At 36.9% G+C, this 19,837-nt stretch overlaps 1 protein-coding gene across 1 annotated transcript in view; it reads left to right on the top strand.

Moving 5' to 3' along the window:
• The window catches only part of WDR7 (WD repeat domain 7), a 338,052-nt gene that overhangs the window by 53,444 nt on the left and 264,771 nt on the right, over positions 1-19,837 (top strand). Inside the window, exon 14 of the mRNA XM_081802523.1 lies at positions 19,096-19,291. Within this exon, the coding sequence (XP_081658649.1) occupies positions 19,096-19,291 (196 nt within the window). The remainder of the gene's footprint in view (positions 1-19,095; positions 19,292-19,837) is intronic.

Raw genomic sequence — 19,837 nt, 5'->3', positions numbered from 1 at the left:
CAACCAATCTTATGTCTATTTTAGTGAAACATATCATCATAATTGCACTTGTGAGTTATAGCGCTGTTACAACCTGTCCTAAACTTCATTTTACAGTAGTTATGCCCTATAGTGAAACATGAGAATTTTTATCCCAGATTTTTGTTGTTATATAAAATATTAGAGAAATATATATTTTAAATTATAAATATGACTAAAAGTAAAGTTTGGAGTGGTTTACATAAGATCATGTTTTCTGTTTGAACCTACATTAATATATACTTTTTTTAGCTTGTATGTTTGTGTGAGAGCATTCTTTGGTTTCTTTTTTAAAAACTTCAAGTAGAGGGCGCCTGGGTGGCTCAGATGGTTAAGCGTCTGCCTTCGGCTCAGGTCATGATCCCAGGGTCCTGGGATCGAGTCCCGCATCGGGCTCCCTGCTCAGCGGGGAGCCTGCTTCTCCCTCTGCCTCTCTCTCTCTGTCTCTTATGAATAAATAAAATCTTTAAAAAAAATAAAATAAAATAAAAACTTCAAGTAGAGGGGCACCTGGCTGGCTCAGTAGGTTAAATGCCTGCCTTCGGCTCAGGTCATGATCTCAGGGTCCTGGGATCGAGCTGCACATCAGGCTCCCCACCGAGTGGGAAGTCTGCTTCTCCCTCTACCTCTGCCTGCCATTCCCCTTGCTTGTGCAGTCTTTCTCTCTGTCAAATAAATAAAATCTTTAAAGTGGATATATAATATAATAAATTTTTTTTGACCAGTTGCATTTAGAACTGATTTTAATTGAGTAAAAAAGGATCTAGTAGACATGTGCAGCTACATAGGGAATGGGCTTCTGACTAGACAAGGGGCTGGCCCAGGTGCTAGTTGCCTGGCTAATAGGAGGAAGAAAGACACAGACAAGGAAATCTGGTACTTGGAAAATAATGTATGACTTATAATTTACTTATAGACTTAATGATAGAAATTCTCTTGTTTTTAACTACATTCAAAAATATGGGTGGCTCAGTCGGTTAAGCATCTGCCTTTGGCTCAGGTCATGATCCCACGGTCCTGGGATCAAGTCCCACATCAGACTCCCTGCTCAGCGGTGAGTCTACTTCTCCTTCTCTCCTTCCCCCGCTTGTGCTCACTTGCTCTCTCTCACTGTCTTGCAAAAAAAAAAAAAGTACCAATTAAAACAAACTTGCTTTTATCTTTGTGATAATTTAACAAGTAGTGACTGCCTGGTTAATAATCTTTTCATTTAGCTGGTGGTTTTAGGGGCATCAACTAATGTGTCAAAAGGTCAGAGAGCCTGAATGATTAATAAAAAGCTAAGAATTTGATATTTGTTAAATGTTTAGCAAATGACTGTCTTGCTGAGGTTAGAGTTAATGACATATGAAGGGTCCAGTGCTTGTGTTGTCCCTTTCATAAATTGATCTAGTGTCATTTTCTTTTAGCAGAAAATATTTTTTAAATTGTGATCTGATCATTGGAAGATTATAAGTATTTACCAAACATAGTGATTAAAGATAAATACTGAGGGGCGTCTGGGTGGCTCAGTTGGTTAAGTGACTGCCTTTGGCTCAGGTCATGGTCCCAGGGTCCTGGGATCGAGCCCTGCATCGGGCTCCCTGCTCGGCGGGAGGCCTGCTTCTCCCTCTCCCATTCCCCCTGCTTGTGTTCCCTCTCTCGCTGTCTCTCTCTGTGTCAAATAAATAAAAAAATAAAATCTTTAAAAAAAAAAAAAAAGGGGGCGCCTGGGTGGCTCAGTCGTTAAGCATCTGCCTTCAGCTCAGGTCATGATCCCAGGGTCCTGGGATCGAGCCCCGCATCGGGCTCCTTGCTCAGTGGGGAGCCTGCTTCTCCCCTGCCTGCCATTCCCCCTGCTGTGCTTGCTCTCTGTCTCTCTGTCTCTCTCTCTCTCTCTCTCTCTCTCGCTTTCTCTCTGTCAAATAAACAAATAAAAAATCTTAAAAAAAAAAAAATATTGAGGAGTTTGTCATCTGCTTTTTCGATTAGAATAGAGTTTTGGTTTTTATCTTAGGTAGAATCAGAAAGTTGAGTTTTGCCTTCTTGCAATTTTTTTTTTTTTTCAGGAAAAAGTGTCCTAAAACAGAGGAATATTAGTTGTGTTTTAAAATTTACTTAAATTATAATCAAGAATGTATAAGGTTGATGATTTTTCCTTTATTTTGTAGTCATTTTGTGTTTACCAACATACAGGTTTTAACTACTAAGCGAATCCTCGTGCCTTAGCGTAAGGAGACAATGAAGAAGGAATGAGATCCTATCTGTAGGTAGAAGGATGCTGCAGGCAGCTCTGAGGCAGATGGTGTGCTCCTTCACAACTCCACATACATGTCTTCAGGAAACTGAAGTAAAATGACTTAAATAATCTGAATTATACAACATAGTGTACAATTCTATACCATTTTTGTCATTCCAAGTTGTGTTTATTGTTTTTAAAAGAGTGGTTTTCACTTTGTGTATTGCTGTTCAGAAGTTAAAACTCTCAGGCAGTTTTAATAGGATTCAAATTTAAAGTGGAACCCTTATATTATTACTAAAAAAATAAATTGCCAGTTTAAATACTCATAGAAGACTTTTTAGGAAAATCTGTTTTAAAAATAGACTTGCTAAAATTTTGAGTTTTTTAATTTTAACTTTTCATCTGACAATATTGCTTACTGTAGTGTTAAAATTATTTCATAAATAGGTATACAAAATGCAAAAGGTATTAAATCTCATTAGTGAAAAGCAAGTCTCCCTTCCCTGTTCTCCAACTGTGTGGTTCCCTTAACCTGGTGTGCAATATCTTGGAATCCTTCAGAGATTTTCAATGCTAGAATGTTTTAATACTTTAGAAATGTAGCACTTTAGCTGAGTCTTATTCTAATAACTGAGAAATTTAAGCAATGTAGAATGGTTAGAGATAGAATGCTCTCTCCAATTTGGGTAGCTGTCGGAGTTAGGCTTTGGTGCATTTCCAAAATCTGAACTGTAGGCTAGGGGAGGCCAAAGCCTGCACCAGATCTCCGGGCAGTTTGCAGAAGAGCGCTCTTGAAAGGGAGGGCAGATTTCTTAAGGCTTCTGGAGTGCTGCAGCAGGAAACTGCCTCCAAGTCTCTGGCATTAGGATTAGTAGTTCCAGTTGAGGATGATCTGACCTCTTCCCTTCACCTCCCTGTCAGCTTCCCCTCTTATTTATCATTCTTTTTTTCACAATAGCTTCCATTATGAAGGATTCCACTCTCCAAGATCCAGGAACATTTTCTTTATTTCCACATATTTTAATTTCAGAGAAAGAAACTAGACTTTGAAAAAAAAGACTAAGAAAATAATTTTAAAATGTCAGGAATGCTTTAAAAAACATTTTCCCTAATAAACCAGACAGAGATTATTGACAGGCATGAAAATGCAGAAATTAAAAAATAACTCTAGTGACCCAGTGGAATATTTCTTACCTGTAGAATGGTACCAATGTCTTTGCATGGAACTATCCACATTTCCTCGTTGACCTGTACGTGCCACAGGGGGCTGCATTTAGAAGTACAGCCTGTGACATGGAGCTTTTGTGTGTGTGACACAATAAGACACCGTCTGTTTACATTTAAAAAGCACACAAGTCCATACTGTGTATTTATGGATGCATGCGTAGGTAGTAAAATTATTAAAATTGAACTGGAAAGAGAAGTACCACATTCACATTCTGCTTTGCTTTGGGAGTGGGGGGGAATTCATATGGAAGGGAACAAAAAAATGACTTTGTTAATTTTTATGTTTTATTTACTTTTAATAAATATATATTTATATTTATTTCCCTCATTGGCATGGATGACTGGACTATCAGCTGTGTGCTGCTAGTAGAACTTTATTCAAAACGGAATTTTTGGAAGATGTTTCCAAATAAGTTTAGTACCAGTAATATATATATATTTCTTTATATGAGCATATAGACTAATTTCTTTAATAGATTACTTAAAATACGATTACTTTTCGGGGCGCCTGGGTGGCTCAGTTGGTTAAGCGACTGCCTTCGGCTCAGGTCGTGATCCTGGAGTCCCTGGGTCGAGTCCCGCATCGGGCTCCCTGCTCGGCGGGGAGCCTGCTTCTCCCTCTGACCCTCCCCCCTCTCATGTGCTCTCTCTCTCTCATTCTCTCTCTCTCAAATAAATAAATAAAATCTTTAAAAAAAAAATACGATTACTTTTCATTTATTTTATCTTAATAAACTTGTATTATCATATAATCTCCAAAAGTATCCAGAAGGGGGCAGCATGGGTTTGTGAAACAGGAATGCCCGGTATCTAACCTTTTGTGTGCCTTCACTTGACAGTGTTAAATCCCCAGCTCTTAGAGACAGAGATATGATAACTTGAGTGATGGATGTGGCTCTCCGTATGCTAGCATAGCTGATGTTCAGAGCCATTGAGAACGATTAACAAATTAGGTTTCTTTTTAATATATTGTCCTTTTTTAAAAAGTACCTGAAGTTTTTGCCTGAATTAGCTCTTACCTCATCTTTTTGAATTAGGACTTTCGTTACTGATTTGAGTGTTACATTTAAAAAGCAGTGTTTATAATTATGATATGGTCTCCGAAGTCAAGCAGAATAAACTTTGGTAGTACACATCAAGCAGAACCAGGAAGCAGAACTAACATTTTTCTAAAATGTGTCACAATGCACATAATGTTCTGTAACACTCTTTTTTCCTTTAATATTTAATTCTTAGATTTTGAGACCATTTTCATGTTTTTATGTATTCACTCTCTTTTTGAAATTAATTTTTACTTTTTTAAATTAAATAATTGTAATAGAGAACACATTTTTTAATTTAATTTAAATTCAATTAACCAACATATAGTATTTCATTAGTTTCAGATGTAGTGTTCAGTTATTCATCAGTTGCGTATAACACCCAGTGTTCATCACATCACGTGCCCTCCTTCATGCCCATCACCCAATTACCCATCCCTCCTCCTACCTCCCCTCCAGCAACCCTCAGTTTGTTTCCTAGAGTTAAGAGTCTCTCATGGAAAAAAAAAAAAAAAGAGTCTCTCATGGTTTTTCTCCTTCTCTGATGACTTCCTATTCTGTTTTCCCTCTCTTTCCCTATGATCCTCTGTGCTGTTTCTTATATTCCACGTAGGAGTGAAAACATATGGTAATTGTCTTTCTCTGTTTGACTTATTTCACTCAGCATAATACCCTCCAGTTCCATCCATGTTGATGTAAATGGTAAGCATTCATCCTTTTTGATGGCTGAGTAATATTCCGTTGTATATATATACACACATCTTTTTATCTGTTCATCTGTCGATGGACATCTCAGCTCTATCCACAGTTTGGCTATTGTGGACATTGCTGCTATGAACATTGGGATGCAGGTGCCCCTTGGGATCACTACATCTGTATCTTTGGGGTAAATACCTAGTAGTGCAATTGCTGGGTCATTGGGAAGCTCTATTTTTAACTTCTTGAGTAACCTCCATACGTTTTCCACAGTAGCTGTACCAGCTTGAATCCCCACCAACAGTGTAAGAGGGTTCCCCTTTCTCTGCATCCTCGCCAACATTTGTTGTTTCCAGTCATGTTAATTTTAGCCATTCTGACTGGTGTGAGGTGGTATCTCATTGTGGTTTTGATTTGTATTTCCCTGAGGCCAAGTGATGTGGAACATTTTTTCATGTGTCTATTGGCCATTTGTATGTCTTCTTTGGAGAAATGTCTGTTCATGTCTTCTGCCCATTTCTTGACTGGATTCTTTGTTTTTTGGTGTTGAGTTTGATAAGTTCTTTATAGATCTTGGATACTAGCCCTTTATCTGATAGGTTGTTTGCGAATATCTTCTCCCATTCTGTAGGTTGCGTTTTAGTTTTGTTGACTATTTCCTTTGCCGTGCAGAAGCTTTTTGTCTTGAAGTCCCAGTAGTTCATTTTTGCTTTTGTTTCCCTTGCCTTTGGAGATGTATCTAGCAAGAAGTTGCTATGGCCGAGGTTGAAAAGGTTGCTGTGTTCTCCTCTAGGATTTTGATGGATTCCTGTCTCACATTTAGGTCTTTCATCCATTTTGAGTTTATCTTTAGAGAACACAGATATTATCTAAAGATGTTCTGGTCATCTTTCTGTGTCACTAAGTGTATTCCAACATCATTTTTAATGATATTTGGTTAACTAATTTTATCAGAAATTTTAGAATGTTGGGGCGCCTGGGTGGCTCAGTCGTTAAGCGTCTGCCTTCGGCTCAGGTCATGATCCCAGGGTGCTGGGATTGAGCCCCGCATGGGGCTCCCTTCTCAGCAGGAAGCCTGCTTCTCCCTGTCCCACTCCCCCTGCTTGTGTTTCCTCTCTTGCTGTGTCTCTCTCTGTCAAATAAATAAATCTTTAAAAAAAAAAAATTTACAATGTTGCTTTAAAATTTTTTTCTCTTGTCAACAGTGAAAATACAATTAGTATACCTAAATATTTTTGCACATCTGAAATGATTTCTTAAGATAAATTTGTAGATGTGGAATTTCTGTATAAAAGGGCATATTGATTTTTAAAGTCTTTTGAGTAGGTATTGCTAAATTATCCTTTAAAAGCTTAGGGATAGGTTTTTACCACCTATTTACCCTCATAATTCTCCATCATCCTTATACTCTTTTAAGCCTTGCTAATATTCGGGCTTTTAAGTAGCTGTATGCAGAGTATGTATAAGTGAATAGCACCAGTTTTTATTTTGAAAGCACAAATGCATTAATATATCAATACTGTATTGGCTGTTCATTCTGATTGGCTTATGTTGTATTCTTTATAATTTCATGTTTTCCAAATTTTTACTACTATCATATTTTATTCAAGATAATTAATTTTTCCTGCTATGAATAGTGTTTATGTATTCAGATATCATAGTATACCCTGTGTCTTGTGTAGAAAGCTGAGAAAATCAGTAATAATACCAAGAGACTGTCAGTGTGTGGTTCCTTTGATAGTAATGAGAAAGATTGCATCCCTCTCTTCAGGCTATGTTTATATTGTGCCAAACACTTTAGAAATTTAGATATTCTTCTGTCTTGGAAAGGCTTTTTTAGCTCTGAAGTCATATCCTTGGGAATAGAGAAGATTATATTGGGCACGAAGTTTAGTTTTAATAATAGAAGTCATTTGGTGCTGAACTTTGTGAATGAAGTGGTTGATTGATTTGACTTTTTATTTTGAGCTGAAGAGATAGTATGACATAAAGAGTAATTTTTCTTGAGTAACTTAATCTTAAAGCAATTTTAAAATGAGTTAAAATTTATCTTAAGATGGCAGAAATTGTTAGAAAATAATAATGACTCTTTAAGGTGACTGATCAGTTAGGTGCAGTGTATTTTTGAATAGTCATTCATTCAGCAAATATCTGATAGCCTGCCATTTTCGAGGTACCTTCAAGAACTAGGCAACTGGGGGGTGCCTGGGTAGCTCAGTCATTGGTCGTCTGCCTTCGGCTCACGTCATGATCCCAGGGTTCTGGGATCGAGCCCCGCATCAGGCTCCCTGCTCTGCCGGAAGCCTGCTTCTCCCTCTCCACTCCCCCTGCTTGTGTTCCCTCTCTCGCTGTGTCTCTCTCTGTCAAAATAAATAAAATCTTAAAAAAAAAAAAAAAAAACAAGAAAAACTAGGCATTTGGTAGTTGACAAGATATCGTCCCTATCTGATAGAATTTCATCTAATGAGGGAGTCAGACTAGCAAACAGTAGGTATAAAGCAGCAGAGTAAAATGTTATGAAGCACCTTTTCAGGACTGCCCTAAGTACGAGTCCCTCAGGGAGGTTCTAGAACAGGCACTTAGTAGGGCAGCTGTGGTTTTGGAAGACTTTCAAAAAGGGTGATCTCTATGGCATTTGAATATATTAGCTTTATGGGTGTGTATAAAATCATATGGTATGTGAACAAGCTCTGTTTGCAGATGTACTTAGTGTATGTTCGGTGGAGGAGTCTGTAGCCCTTAAGTTGTTGTTGTTGGTACCTGCTGTTGTTATTAGTATCTGCTGGATCTGTCTATGGCAAAAACTGGCAGGAAGGTGACATATTTGTACATTACTTTGAAAAAAATGACCGAGAGATCAGAGTAGTGGTTTTGTATGTGCTACAAGCTAGTTGTATGCGAGACCATTTTGGCACTTTATTTTATCCTATTTAGGAAGGGTATTTGGAAGAAACAAGATAATAAAATATGAAACTGTCCTGAAAAGTATAAACTATTCATGATATTCTTCCAAGGAAAGTTTGGACAAAAAAGTAAAGTGGAATGAAAATGGAATGATACAAGATTAGAAAGGAAGAATGTATACTAAAAATAACAAAAAATGCCAGTTAATGTACAATAATTTTTTTGTTAGTCATAATCAGTGTTTTTTCTTAGACATTGGTGAAGACTTTCAAAGGAGCTGGAGAAAACTTTATGCTTTTGGCATGTGAAGCCTACAACAGTGAACCCCTGGTTGTTCATATCAGGGAGAGCAGGACCTTTAGAACCAAACAGACCTGGGTCTGTGTCCACATTTTGGGGTGACTTTAGAAGGCACTGTGGAACTCTAGCAAGTTCTAGCACTTTACTTTTTGTAAAGTGTTAGTTTAAAGTTTGGAGGTAATGCCCAGCCTATGATAGGAATTCATTAAATCATTATTATTGTATTATTATCATTATTATTTCAAGATTTTATTTATTTGAGAGAAAGAGTGTGCACGCGCGGGGGGGGAGGGCAGAGGGAGAGGGAGAAGCAGACTCCTCGCTGAGCAGGGAGCTTGACTTGGGACTTGACCCCAAAACCCTGGGATCATGATATGAGCCATAGATAGACGCTTACAAACTGAGCCACCTAGGCACCCCGTTTTATTATTTCTATTTGCAGTTACCTACATTCTCATTTGGGTGATAAAGGTCTAACTCCGGGGAATGCATTCATTCATTTCCAGCTTTGGAATGACTTTATTATAGATACACTTTGTTCCTATGTCCGGAACTGCTTTTTATTTCCTTGTTTCCCAACTATGTCCAGGTGGTTTTAGAATCTGCCCAAATTAGGGATGCATTCCCTTTCTCAGTCTAACTGTGCATCTTTTTATTGCATGAGTCAGCTTTCAGGATATCAGCAACTAATTCCCTAGAAATCATACTCTTGAGTATTGTGCTTGGCCTGCTCACTGCCTGAACATTGGCATTTTTACTTGTCTGAGTGGCCCCAACTGTGTCATTTCTAATGGAAATTTATGGGCAGATTACAGAAGGGTATGACTATTAACCCTTGCAAAGCCTTTGGCAGCATGACCCCAGATGATCAAGGGGGAAGTTTGACACTACTTACTGCTTTTCTTAGGCATAAATGGTTGGCTAGGCACAACTTTCTTGCTGAATTGTGGACACTGAAGGTTAGATTTCTCTAATGTTCTATGATACAGACTTAAAAAGCAAGCCAGCATCCTTGTTAAACAAAGATGTATATTTAGCATGTATGTTCTAGTAGTTTACTGCTAGGAGATACACATATTCTTTCAGTATCTCCAGTTGGAAAAATGGGGTCAGTATCTATTAACCCATTTATTTTCATGAGAAGGTAAAAAAGATATTTCACAGTTACATCAGAGGTATAAATTCGATGTTTATTTCTTGTAAGGATACAGGTGAAATCGGGGTAAATACGTTGAGGCCAAGCAGGCAGATTCAAAGTCACTGGGTCAGATAGATAGTGCCTTTCACCTTTCTAAGTGAGACAGCAGAAAATGGAAGGGCAGGACCAGTAGCCACTTGGAGTCATAAGTCAGTGCCCTCTAAGAAAGCGGGCCCTTTGTGACAGAAGACTTTAATTCTTGAACGTGTGTAACCCAAGGTTTGGGTGTGGGTTTGGGCGATAAGTGGAGACAGCTGACTGGGTGGGGTGCAGAGAGGGGAAAAGGGCACTTTTAAGTTCTTTAAAAAGAACTTTGATTATATTCAGTCTACAGATTTGACTGTCTCCGTCTCTAAGACCCATAAATATGTAAGTGTAATTAAAGAAAGCATTTTAACATTTTAAAGGCATGAAGTGAAAAATTATAAAGTAAATTCAATGGAAAAGCAATGTGAGGAAATATTCAGGAACAGTGGAAGGTGGTCACACTGAGTTGTTAGATTGAATACTTTTATTGACTTATATTGTTAAAAGTGCTAAAAACTTTATTAATATAATTTTAAGGTAATATTTGTGTGCTAGTGATGATTATGTGGGTGGAACTATTCAGATTAAAGCAGAGATATTAATGTGAGCAGAAAATATTGAAAAGGAAAACTAATGTATTGAAGAATTATAAATATCTTCATATTTCTTGGTGGGTACCTAAACATTGGCAACTCCTTCAGAAAATAAATATAATTACATTTTAAAAGGTAGAATTTATGGTGTATAATGACATAATAATGGTAAAAATAATATTAGCTACTATTATCTTTTGTATGCATGATATGTTAGTCACTGTGCTAATTTCTTTGAGTACATTTCGTTTAATTCACATAGTAATTCCGTGAGGTGTGGTTATTGCTCTTAACCACATTATACAGAGAAATGAGGGTCAGAGAGGTTAAATAACTTCTCACAGTCACACAGTTAGCAGGTGGCAGAGCTGGAATTTGGTCCTAAGTAGTCCAACTTGGTGGCCTAAGCTTATCCACTGTGTGTACTGCCTCCTAGTAGATGTCATTATGTATTTAAAATAATTGTATTTCTCCAAATTTTGACTATCGTTTTCATCATTGATTTACGTAAGTATATGACTTTGATGCGTACTTACTTTTAAATTACTAATTTATTGAGTATTTACCTTTCACTTTGTAGAACAAAACACAGCCATTCTTTCGAATTCCCGTATTGTACTTTTCCTTTAGAGAACTGTGCGTTGCTCACTTCTCTTGTACATACCCTTTAGTTTTCATCTTTGATTATTCAGCTCTGGAGTTTCTTAGTTTTAAACTCCTTGTGCCTCCTCTTATTTATAACAAATTATTTGCTTTTAAAAAACATGTTTTAACTGCAATTTTATAAGTTTAACACATAACACACTGTGAAAATGTTTGACAGAAGAGATAGCTAAGAAGGTAAAAGATCACCTGTTATCCTTGTACATATAAGAGAACCACAGTTAACATTTTGATACCTTCCCTGTGGCCTTTAAAATCCACTTACTGTATATTTGTGATTATATTGTAGATATAGTTATCTGAGCACATTGCATCTTCATTTAATATCATAACAAATACTTTTCCAAGTTCTACTTATTCATGAAAGTAATTTTTAATGATTGTAAAACATACCATATTTATGTGAGCATACCATATTTACCTAGCAACTCTCCTACTTTGGATTTGTGGATTGTTCCTAATTTGAATGTCTGTATTATACAATACGATATTTACTATCTTTTTAAGTTAGAAATTTTATAATTATTCCCTTGGATAGAGTCCATGAATTTTTTAAGATTAGAACCTCAGAATTTTTGTGTAATAGGAATTAACATTTTTAAGATGACTGGGGTATAGAAGCAAATTATTGTCTACCCTCAGTGCCTGTTTCTTTGCCCCTTGCCAACACAAGCAGTTTGTATTTACTTCCATGCCTCAGTTGCCACATCTGGAAGTGGAAATAGTAATTATATCTACCTCAGAGGGTTGTTGTGAGACTCTAATGAATTATAACGTTTGGAATTTAGCCAAGTATTTAGAATAATACCCAGCACAAAGTAAGAACCCAATAAATGTTGGTTGTTTGCTATTACAATTTCTAAAATCTTTGGCTAAATTGATAGATGGAAAGAGTATCTTACTGTTTGAATTTGCATTTCTTTGATTACCAGAGATACTGAAATTTTTCTATGAAGATTTTAGTGATTTTTTTTTTTTTTGAGACATCTTTTGTCCCTTGCTTATTTGTTTTTCTTGGGGATTTTAGTGCTTGTATGAGTCCTTAACTTAATGGAAATGTTAAGCATATGTGCTTTCTATTGTTGAAATTTTCTCCTGTTCTTACAAAATCTATCCTTTTTCTATGTAGCTTCTTTCATATTTTTGAAGCTTGGAATCTTTCTTCATCCAGAAATGTGATGAAATTTGATTAGAAAACAATGGCTGGATTAAGAACAAATATCGAATACTTCATCAGAAATTTATTTGTTTGTGGGGTGAGGAAAGAAGGCTGATGGGCTTTTTTTTTTTTTTAGAAGGGGGGGAGAGAGAGAGAGATGGGGGAGGGGTAGAGGGAGAGAGAGAATCTTAAGCAGGCTCCACGCCCAGCATGGAGCCCGACGTAGGGCTCCATCTCATGATCCTGAGATCTTGACCTAAGCCAAAATCAAGTCAGATGTTTAACCCACTGAGCCACCAAGGCGCCTGTCTTACATTAAATTTTTCATATTTTTTTTTGCTGTTTAATTAATAAGCAGTTGAAGAAAGATGGAATTCTAATTAGTCCACTATTTATTATCTTTTATATATAGTGAATGAATGAGGATATTAAAACTTGTTTCTAAAAGTCTTGTTTTCATATAGAACATAACCAATTAGAAGGTTAGTCAGTGGTTTGGTTGGACTCCATGGTCTTCTTTCCTAAAACAGCTATTAAAGAAATAGCTCTCTACCTTTCTTTTTCCTTAAAAAAAAAAAAAAAAAGGATGAGCTATGGAGGTCTGAAAAAAATTTTAAAGCTAGTTTCATGAAAATGTGGAAATGAAATTAATATTCCTAGGCTCTTTTTTCCCTTCAGGTAGAATATTTAAGAGTGATAAATGATGCATCTTAACTGCACATTTATGTTCCATAGAAAGAGTTCTGGGAAGTACAAGAAATAATGATTAAGAGAATAGCGAGACTGATTTATGACTGAAAGAAGCTGGTCATTTATAGCTTGTCTAATGATATGGGCATATTTAAAAGAAAAGACAGTAGTTAGTGATCATATATTTAGAGAATACTTAAAGAGAAAAATTGTTTGGGGGCAGTTAAGAGATTGCCCCTGAAATGATATGAAGAAAAAGAATTTATTTTAGAAAACAAATTAGCAAAAGTAGGAAAAATGTATTTATGTAATTTATATTGGAAACTGTTGGAAAGCAGAATCATCTCCCCAGAGAGCTAGTGGAAGGGATAAACTAGCTGTCTCTGATTTCTGTAATTCATGGCAGATGTTTAGGAACAGGTTACATAAGAGGTTTCTGGGAATGGTTTAAAATGAAGTCTTGTAAAATGCGTAAGGTCAGGCTGGATGACCTAGGTGGTATATTTTGACTCTGTCAGATTCTATGATAGTTTGTGGCATTCTGCTGCTCAGCAGTAATGTACTGTGAGGATTATTTACTGGCAAAGTCAATGAGACTCTGTTTGGTTCAGGATCAGAATTATCTGGAAAGAAAAATTCGCCCTAGAATATATATGTTTTGGTCCAGTATCTCCCTTCTTCTCCTTGCCCAGTTATCTTAATTTTTTCATCAAATAAAAATACAGTTTTTATTTAATATTCTATTTATTGTTTAATATTCTATTGTTTATTGTTGTTAGTCTTTGCTTTTAAATTAGCTTTTGATGTCATTGGTGCATATTGCTTCTAGGGCAGAATTAATCGTATTTGGAACATGAAGTTGAATAATTTTTACTTACAAAGTACTGGCCAAGTTGATAGGATGCTCAATCCATGCTGTACAAATTCTGGGTTCCATAACAATACAAAATTTTACATAGTATTCATGAGTTACACTCTTTAAGTCAGTCGGTAGTAGTGGTTGGGGAAGTATAATCTGTGAGACAGTTAATTGGAATGGGGGAATAAATACGAAAGCTCCTGCTTATGTCCTTTTTTTAACCTTAAGAAACTGAGCCTGTGAACATGAAGTAGATGGTAGGACACTGGTGTCTCATTTGTTTCTTACGTTCTGTGGTTACGACTGACCTGGGGAAGGGCAGACCTGCCACCGCGAGGAGGCACAGCATGGCTCTCGCCCGGTGTGCTTGTTGTCTGGTGCCTCACCCGCCACCACAAAAGGGGCAGAGAAAATGATGATGGAACAGATTTCCAATGAAACTTAAATATCTTTTCAGCAGCTACATTATGGTTTAAGGCAATGATCATTTGGTCCATCTGGCAGGAAGGCAGCCAAAAAATGTATGATTATATAAAATACGTATTTACATCCAACAATCATTAGCAGTGAAATCTTTCTAAAGCTATACAGCTTTGAGGTGTTGGCTAGCGCTATTAACATTAGTAAGACATTTAAGAAGGTGTTTCCTTTCATCTCAAATTTATTTAAACTTTGAGTCATTCCTTTCTTTTTATTTTTTATTTTTTAAATTTTATTTATTTATTTTTTTTGAGAGTGAGCAAGACCACAAGCGGGGGGCTAGTGGGGGTGGGTAGAGGGACAGGCAGACTCCCCATGGAGTGAGAAGCCCTTACACGGATGTGGGGCTCAGTCCCAGGACCCTGAGATCGCGACCTGAGCCAAAGTCAGATGCTTAACCGACTGAGCCACTCAGGCGCCCTGAGTCATTCTTTTTTTTTTTTTAATATATTTTTTAAAGATTCTGTTTATTTGAGAGAGCATGAGCAGTGGGGAGGGGCAGAGGGAGAGGGAGAAGCAGGCAGGGAGCCCGCTTGGCAGGCTCAATCCCAGGACCCCGAGATCATGACCTGAGGCAAAAGCAGACGCTTAACCAACTAAGCCACCCAGGCGTCCCTCCAAGTCATTCTTTTAAGACATATTTTTGTGCATGTTTTACAATGTACATGATATATTGGCACAGAAGTACATACATAATTTGTAAATATACCTACAATGGGAATACATTACGAAGTTTTTTGTTTTTTTTTTAAAGATTTTATTTATTTATTCGACAGAAAGAGACACAGCGAGAGAGGGAACACAAGCAGGGGGAGTGGGAGAGGGAGAAGCAGGCTTCCTGCTGAGCAGGGAGCCCGACGCGGGGCTCGATCCCAGGACCCCGGGATCATGACCTGAGCCGAAGGCAGATGCTTAACGCCTGAGCCACCCTGGCGCCCCTTTTACAAAGTTTTTTTAATGAATGGGTGTGTAATCAAAGTTAGTAGCATAAATGCATGAGTTTCACATTTTTTGTAGTATTATTTTAATCACACAATTTAAATGTGTTATGCATTATACCGTTACAGTGTCCTTGATGTTAAGTCACATTTAAGTGTCTTTTCCAGGTTGAAATGGAACAAAGTAAAGTAGAATGAAATTAATCAAATTATGGAATCAGTCATTGTAGGTGATATAGATGTTCAATAACCAAGATCCCTGGAATTTAATAATTTAATAATAAAGGAATTGTGGTAATTCAACTCATTTGTGGGGAAGCTGGGTCTAAATCAGAGATAGGCATTATTAAATATTCTTTAAGAAGTGCTTCTTTAGTAATTTTGAGGACAGATAAGAAGAAACCAAGTTAATTGCATTTTAGCAAATCTTTTAAGTGCTTTCATTTAACAGCTGAGAATTATTTATCATTACTCTGTTCATTGTTTGAATTAAAATTAATACCAAAGTGGTGCTTGAGAATGGTCTTTTTTCCTTTTACATTTAAATAGGCTAGACATTTGCTTTGTTTATACCATTAATTTGTTTTCACACCGCCTGTGAAGGTAAACCATCAACTCACAATTAATTAGTGGAATCAAAATTAATGAGGTTTTACTGTATTGGGCTATTTCCACTCTAAGCCAGTTTTCTTCACAGGAGTTGGACTAGCATTTTTTTGAAAGAAGAAAAATTAGATTTATTTTAATCCATATTTAAAAAGCGGAGAACCATCTTTTCTTGTGAGTTAAGTACCTCTAATAACTATGCTTTCTTGGGCTTAGCAATATTGATTTTTTTGTTTTGTTTTGTTTTCAGTCTTGATTATTTTGGCTATTTCCAGACTGTTGCTTATTACAGTAAAGCTAGAGTTAACTCTTCAGATGCTTGATTTCATTTACAGGGATGGTGTATCAGTTTTAGTTTGGACCAAACATTTTTTGTATGTGTGTGGGTGGGACGTGTCATTTGCCTGTTTTCATCATTATTGCACTGTACGAAAGAGGAACAGGACTGTTCTTCAAAGCATGTTTATGAAGTATATGTGTTAGAGTGCATCATGCGGAAATGAAAAGCTAGAATTTTTTGAATTACAGTTATTTTTTCCCTTCAGAAAATTACATAGTCTGCTAAAAGCAGATCCTTTGCTATTATTTAGTATTTGCTTTGTCCTTTATTTTGACTAATAAGCATGATAACATAATGTAGACTTTTTAAGTCTTTTCTTGAGGATGGATCACATTTTCTTGAATTTTTGAAGTTACCCACCTGCATATAAATGGGAGGATGAAAGTTGAAACTTCTCCTGGGGAGTTGATACCTGAAGGTCAAGTTCCTCATAGGAATGGGGATGAATGTCTGCAGTCCTCTCTCTGCTAGGTTGTAAACTACCGTTGGAGACATTTGGCAGAGAGAATGTGTCGGTCAGTGGTGATCAGTACTTCTGTATCCCCTCGGATGTTAGGATCGACCCAAGGATTGTAGCTTGAAGAGCACCAAAAATAGAAAAGAATACTGGTGAAAATTCACCTGTTGTTGAATAGACTTCCTCCTCACTCATGCCCCTTTGAAATGGAGTGCCAAGAGTGCACGTGGACACTAGTGAAATGACTGTGGACTTGGGGGCCAGCGAGTCAGCTAGTGAGGGATGTGGCATCACTTAAGCATTAGCTCATTTTAAAGGTGAGGAGCTTGTGAGTCAAAGTAGCAGAGTCACAAGAAGTGGTGCGGGTTGTGTGCGGTGCGGCAGATCGGTGCCTGATTAAAGGACGTGGACAGATGAAAAGAAATGTTGTCTAGGAGGAAAAGATCCCTGCAAACATTTATTTCCTGTGATGAGAGAAATAGATAAAATGACCACTTTTTGCAGATTGATGCTGCCGAATGGTAGTAGTAGTAGTTAACCATTAATGTAGCAACCATCCCTTTTTGTGAGTTGAATGATGGATATATTTGATAAATACAAAGTCATTACTAATGGTAATCTGTAGAAATGCTAAGCATCCATTGTATTAAACTGTCTGTTATCTTTGGTTAGCAGTGTATGTCTGGTGGAACTCATAAATATTTTATATGGTCTGAAATAAAGGCATCCCAGATATATTTTCACTGTTTTATTCTAACATTGCCATATTTAAATGATTTTTTTTGTACTTTGCCACTTTATTTTGATTTATTGCTTAATTATAAAGCTAATTTTTTTGTGTGCCATGGTCAACTACCCCTCAGTCCTTACGTCTTTTTAAAGGAAGAAATCATGTTTTATGTTATAGTTGAATGCTTATCAGGGAACATGAAATAAGTAAGCTTACAAAATGTTTGTTTAGGAAAATTCTATATGATGTTTTAATAAAGGTTCATAACACGATCTTTCTGAACTTGGTTTTTTAACTTTTAAAATTAGTAAACACCTATGCTGGTTATAATGTTTAAATCATTGTATAACAAAAAGTACAAAGAAAGCTAACACAGAATGAAAGGTGGTTAACATACCTGAATTTAAGAACAAAGTAGATTTAAAAAAAAAAAAAAGAACAAAGTAGATAGTTAAATCTTACTTTGTTTTATTAATGCTCTGCTTCATTCAAAAATTGATTTTAAGTTGTTTACAAAAATAAACATAAAGCTAAACAATGAAGAGAAACAGAAGAAAGTAGAGGAGGCTGAGTCCGCATTGCAGAAGTGCATGCCCCTCCCTCCCCCGCCAACTGTGATGGGTAGAAAATTCAAGCCTAGGTGTCTTAGTAGCCAAAACGTGAAAGGAACCAGTTACAGCAGCTTTTTCCAAAGTGTATTCCTCCAAAACTCGGTCTTCTAAGATCACCATGGTCAGATAAACTTCAAGATATGTGATACTGTAGTCCCTTCATAGAATTCCATTCCCATCAGCATGTTAAAGGTTCTTAGAAGTTCTGTGGATAAAGTCAACAGCGGTAACTTGTATTTTCTGTGCACATTTGGCCACCCCCACCGCTTTCCATTTGATACCCCTGTCAGCATTTCCCATTCAGTGAGATGTCCTAATCAGTGTGGGATTGTTCTTTAGCTAAAACTGTTTGCTTAGGCAAAGCCCAGCCCGGTGAGGTTTGAGAAGTTTCTCCTTTGGATCCCATTGAAGGGATACTATGTATACAGTGCAGTGGGCCTCATCCCCAATATTATTCACAACATATCCAGTGATGTGTGGCTGTTTTCATATGGTTTCACCTCCGTATGAACTGAAAGCATAATCCAATAAATCACTAAAATGTTAAGTTTTAAATAGCTTATAAATTGTCTTAAAAATTTAAATACCTTAATTTTTAATTGTCTAGGTTGTGGACTCCGTTCTCTGTTGCTAGTGAAAATCTTTACTGTTTTTGTTTGATTATTTATATTCCATCTTGTTTTAAAAGGAATTGAAGGGCACCAACTAGAGATGAGCAGAGAATGCACAGCAGAATGTTTAATTGGCTGCTGTGCGTTGGGGGGGGGGGTGCACCTGCTGACATTACAGACAGAAGCTGTGAAGCACGTCTACACATAATACCAAATATCGCTGCCTCTTGAAAGGCATGATTGTGGCTGAAGGACCAGGAGGGTATTGTTTTTGAGCAAAGGAGCAGGGAAGAACATGGGTCCAAAATGACAGAGTCCCAAACAGAAAGCAGCACCGCAGAAAGCCCGCTGTAGCCGCTAACAAAGGAAAGTTCACACTGTGGAAAGAGAACGCATCATAACAGATCAATTTGTTTTCCAGCTTCGCCTGCGCCGGTACAGCGATCACGTTAGTAAGGTCATCTTCACAGATGAACAGCACATTCTCTAAGGCATCTTTTCCATCTTTAATCTAGGACGCATTTAGCATTTCTTAAAGTGTTGTCACGATTGAACTGGGTGTTCTATGTATAATAGGAAGGAACACATTTTTCAACACAATTTAATACTGTGGTTGGTTTTCAGCAGCAGTGAACGTATAACTAATTTTGGTTTACGTTATTGAGGACCAGGTCCATTTTATTCTGAATTTAATCTAAATATAATTAACGTTTATTCTTCTTTTTAGGCAAGAGTGCAGCACTGCATCTGCTCTGTAGCCAGTGACCACTCAGTGGGGCTTCTAAGTCTGCGAGAGAAGAAATGCATTATGCTGGCATCTCGGCATCTCTTCCCTATTCAGGTCATCAAGTGGAGGCCTTCTGATGATTACCTAGTAGTGGGATGTTCAGATGGCTCTGTCTACGTCTGGCAAATGGATACTGGTAAGAACAAGTGTTAAGAGACAGGCTAGAAAATTAAATGGGTATATTTGATTTCCTGGAAATTAATCTTTTATGTGAGGAAGAAAGACCTAAAATGTAAAAAGTGGCTGCTTTTCCTTCTGACCACTGCTTTTTCTAAATGTTCTCATCATTGTCAACAAAGAACTATTTAAATGTCCTCTCGTTTGTTGTACTGTGCCAAATACTTTAGAGTAGCTCACTGATCTTCAAAGGAATGCAGTTGAAGACAATATACAGATTAGGACAGGCAACACAGACAACAAAACCTAAGTGATTTCTGTATAATTATTCATGAGGTAAATTGTGAGCAAGATTAAGGAAACCATTTTTGTATCAAGTTGAGAAACAGTGGAAGAAGAAAAAATTCTGTATTATATGAACAGCAGAAAGGCAATATGGAGCAGTTAATTGTAGGAGGTAATTGAAACAAAAGTTTTAATATCTAGAGAGAACGTTTAAAATTTCAGGTTTCAGAAATTTTACATTTGGGGCGTAATATAGAACAAGTAACGTGTGGCTTAGAAG

Source organism: Leptonychotes weddellii, chromosome 13, assembly GCF_054177405.1.
Source record: "Leptonychotes weddellii isolate Sample4059 chromosome 13, ASM5417740v2, whole genome shotgun sequence".
NCBI classification, from domain to species: Eukaryota; Metazoa; Chordata; class Mammalia; order Carnivora; family Phocidae; genus Leptonychotes; species Leptonychotes weddellii.
Note: the sequence above shows the minus strand (reverse complement) of the source record. Positions and strands in the feature narration are given on the sequence as shown.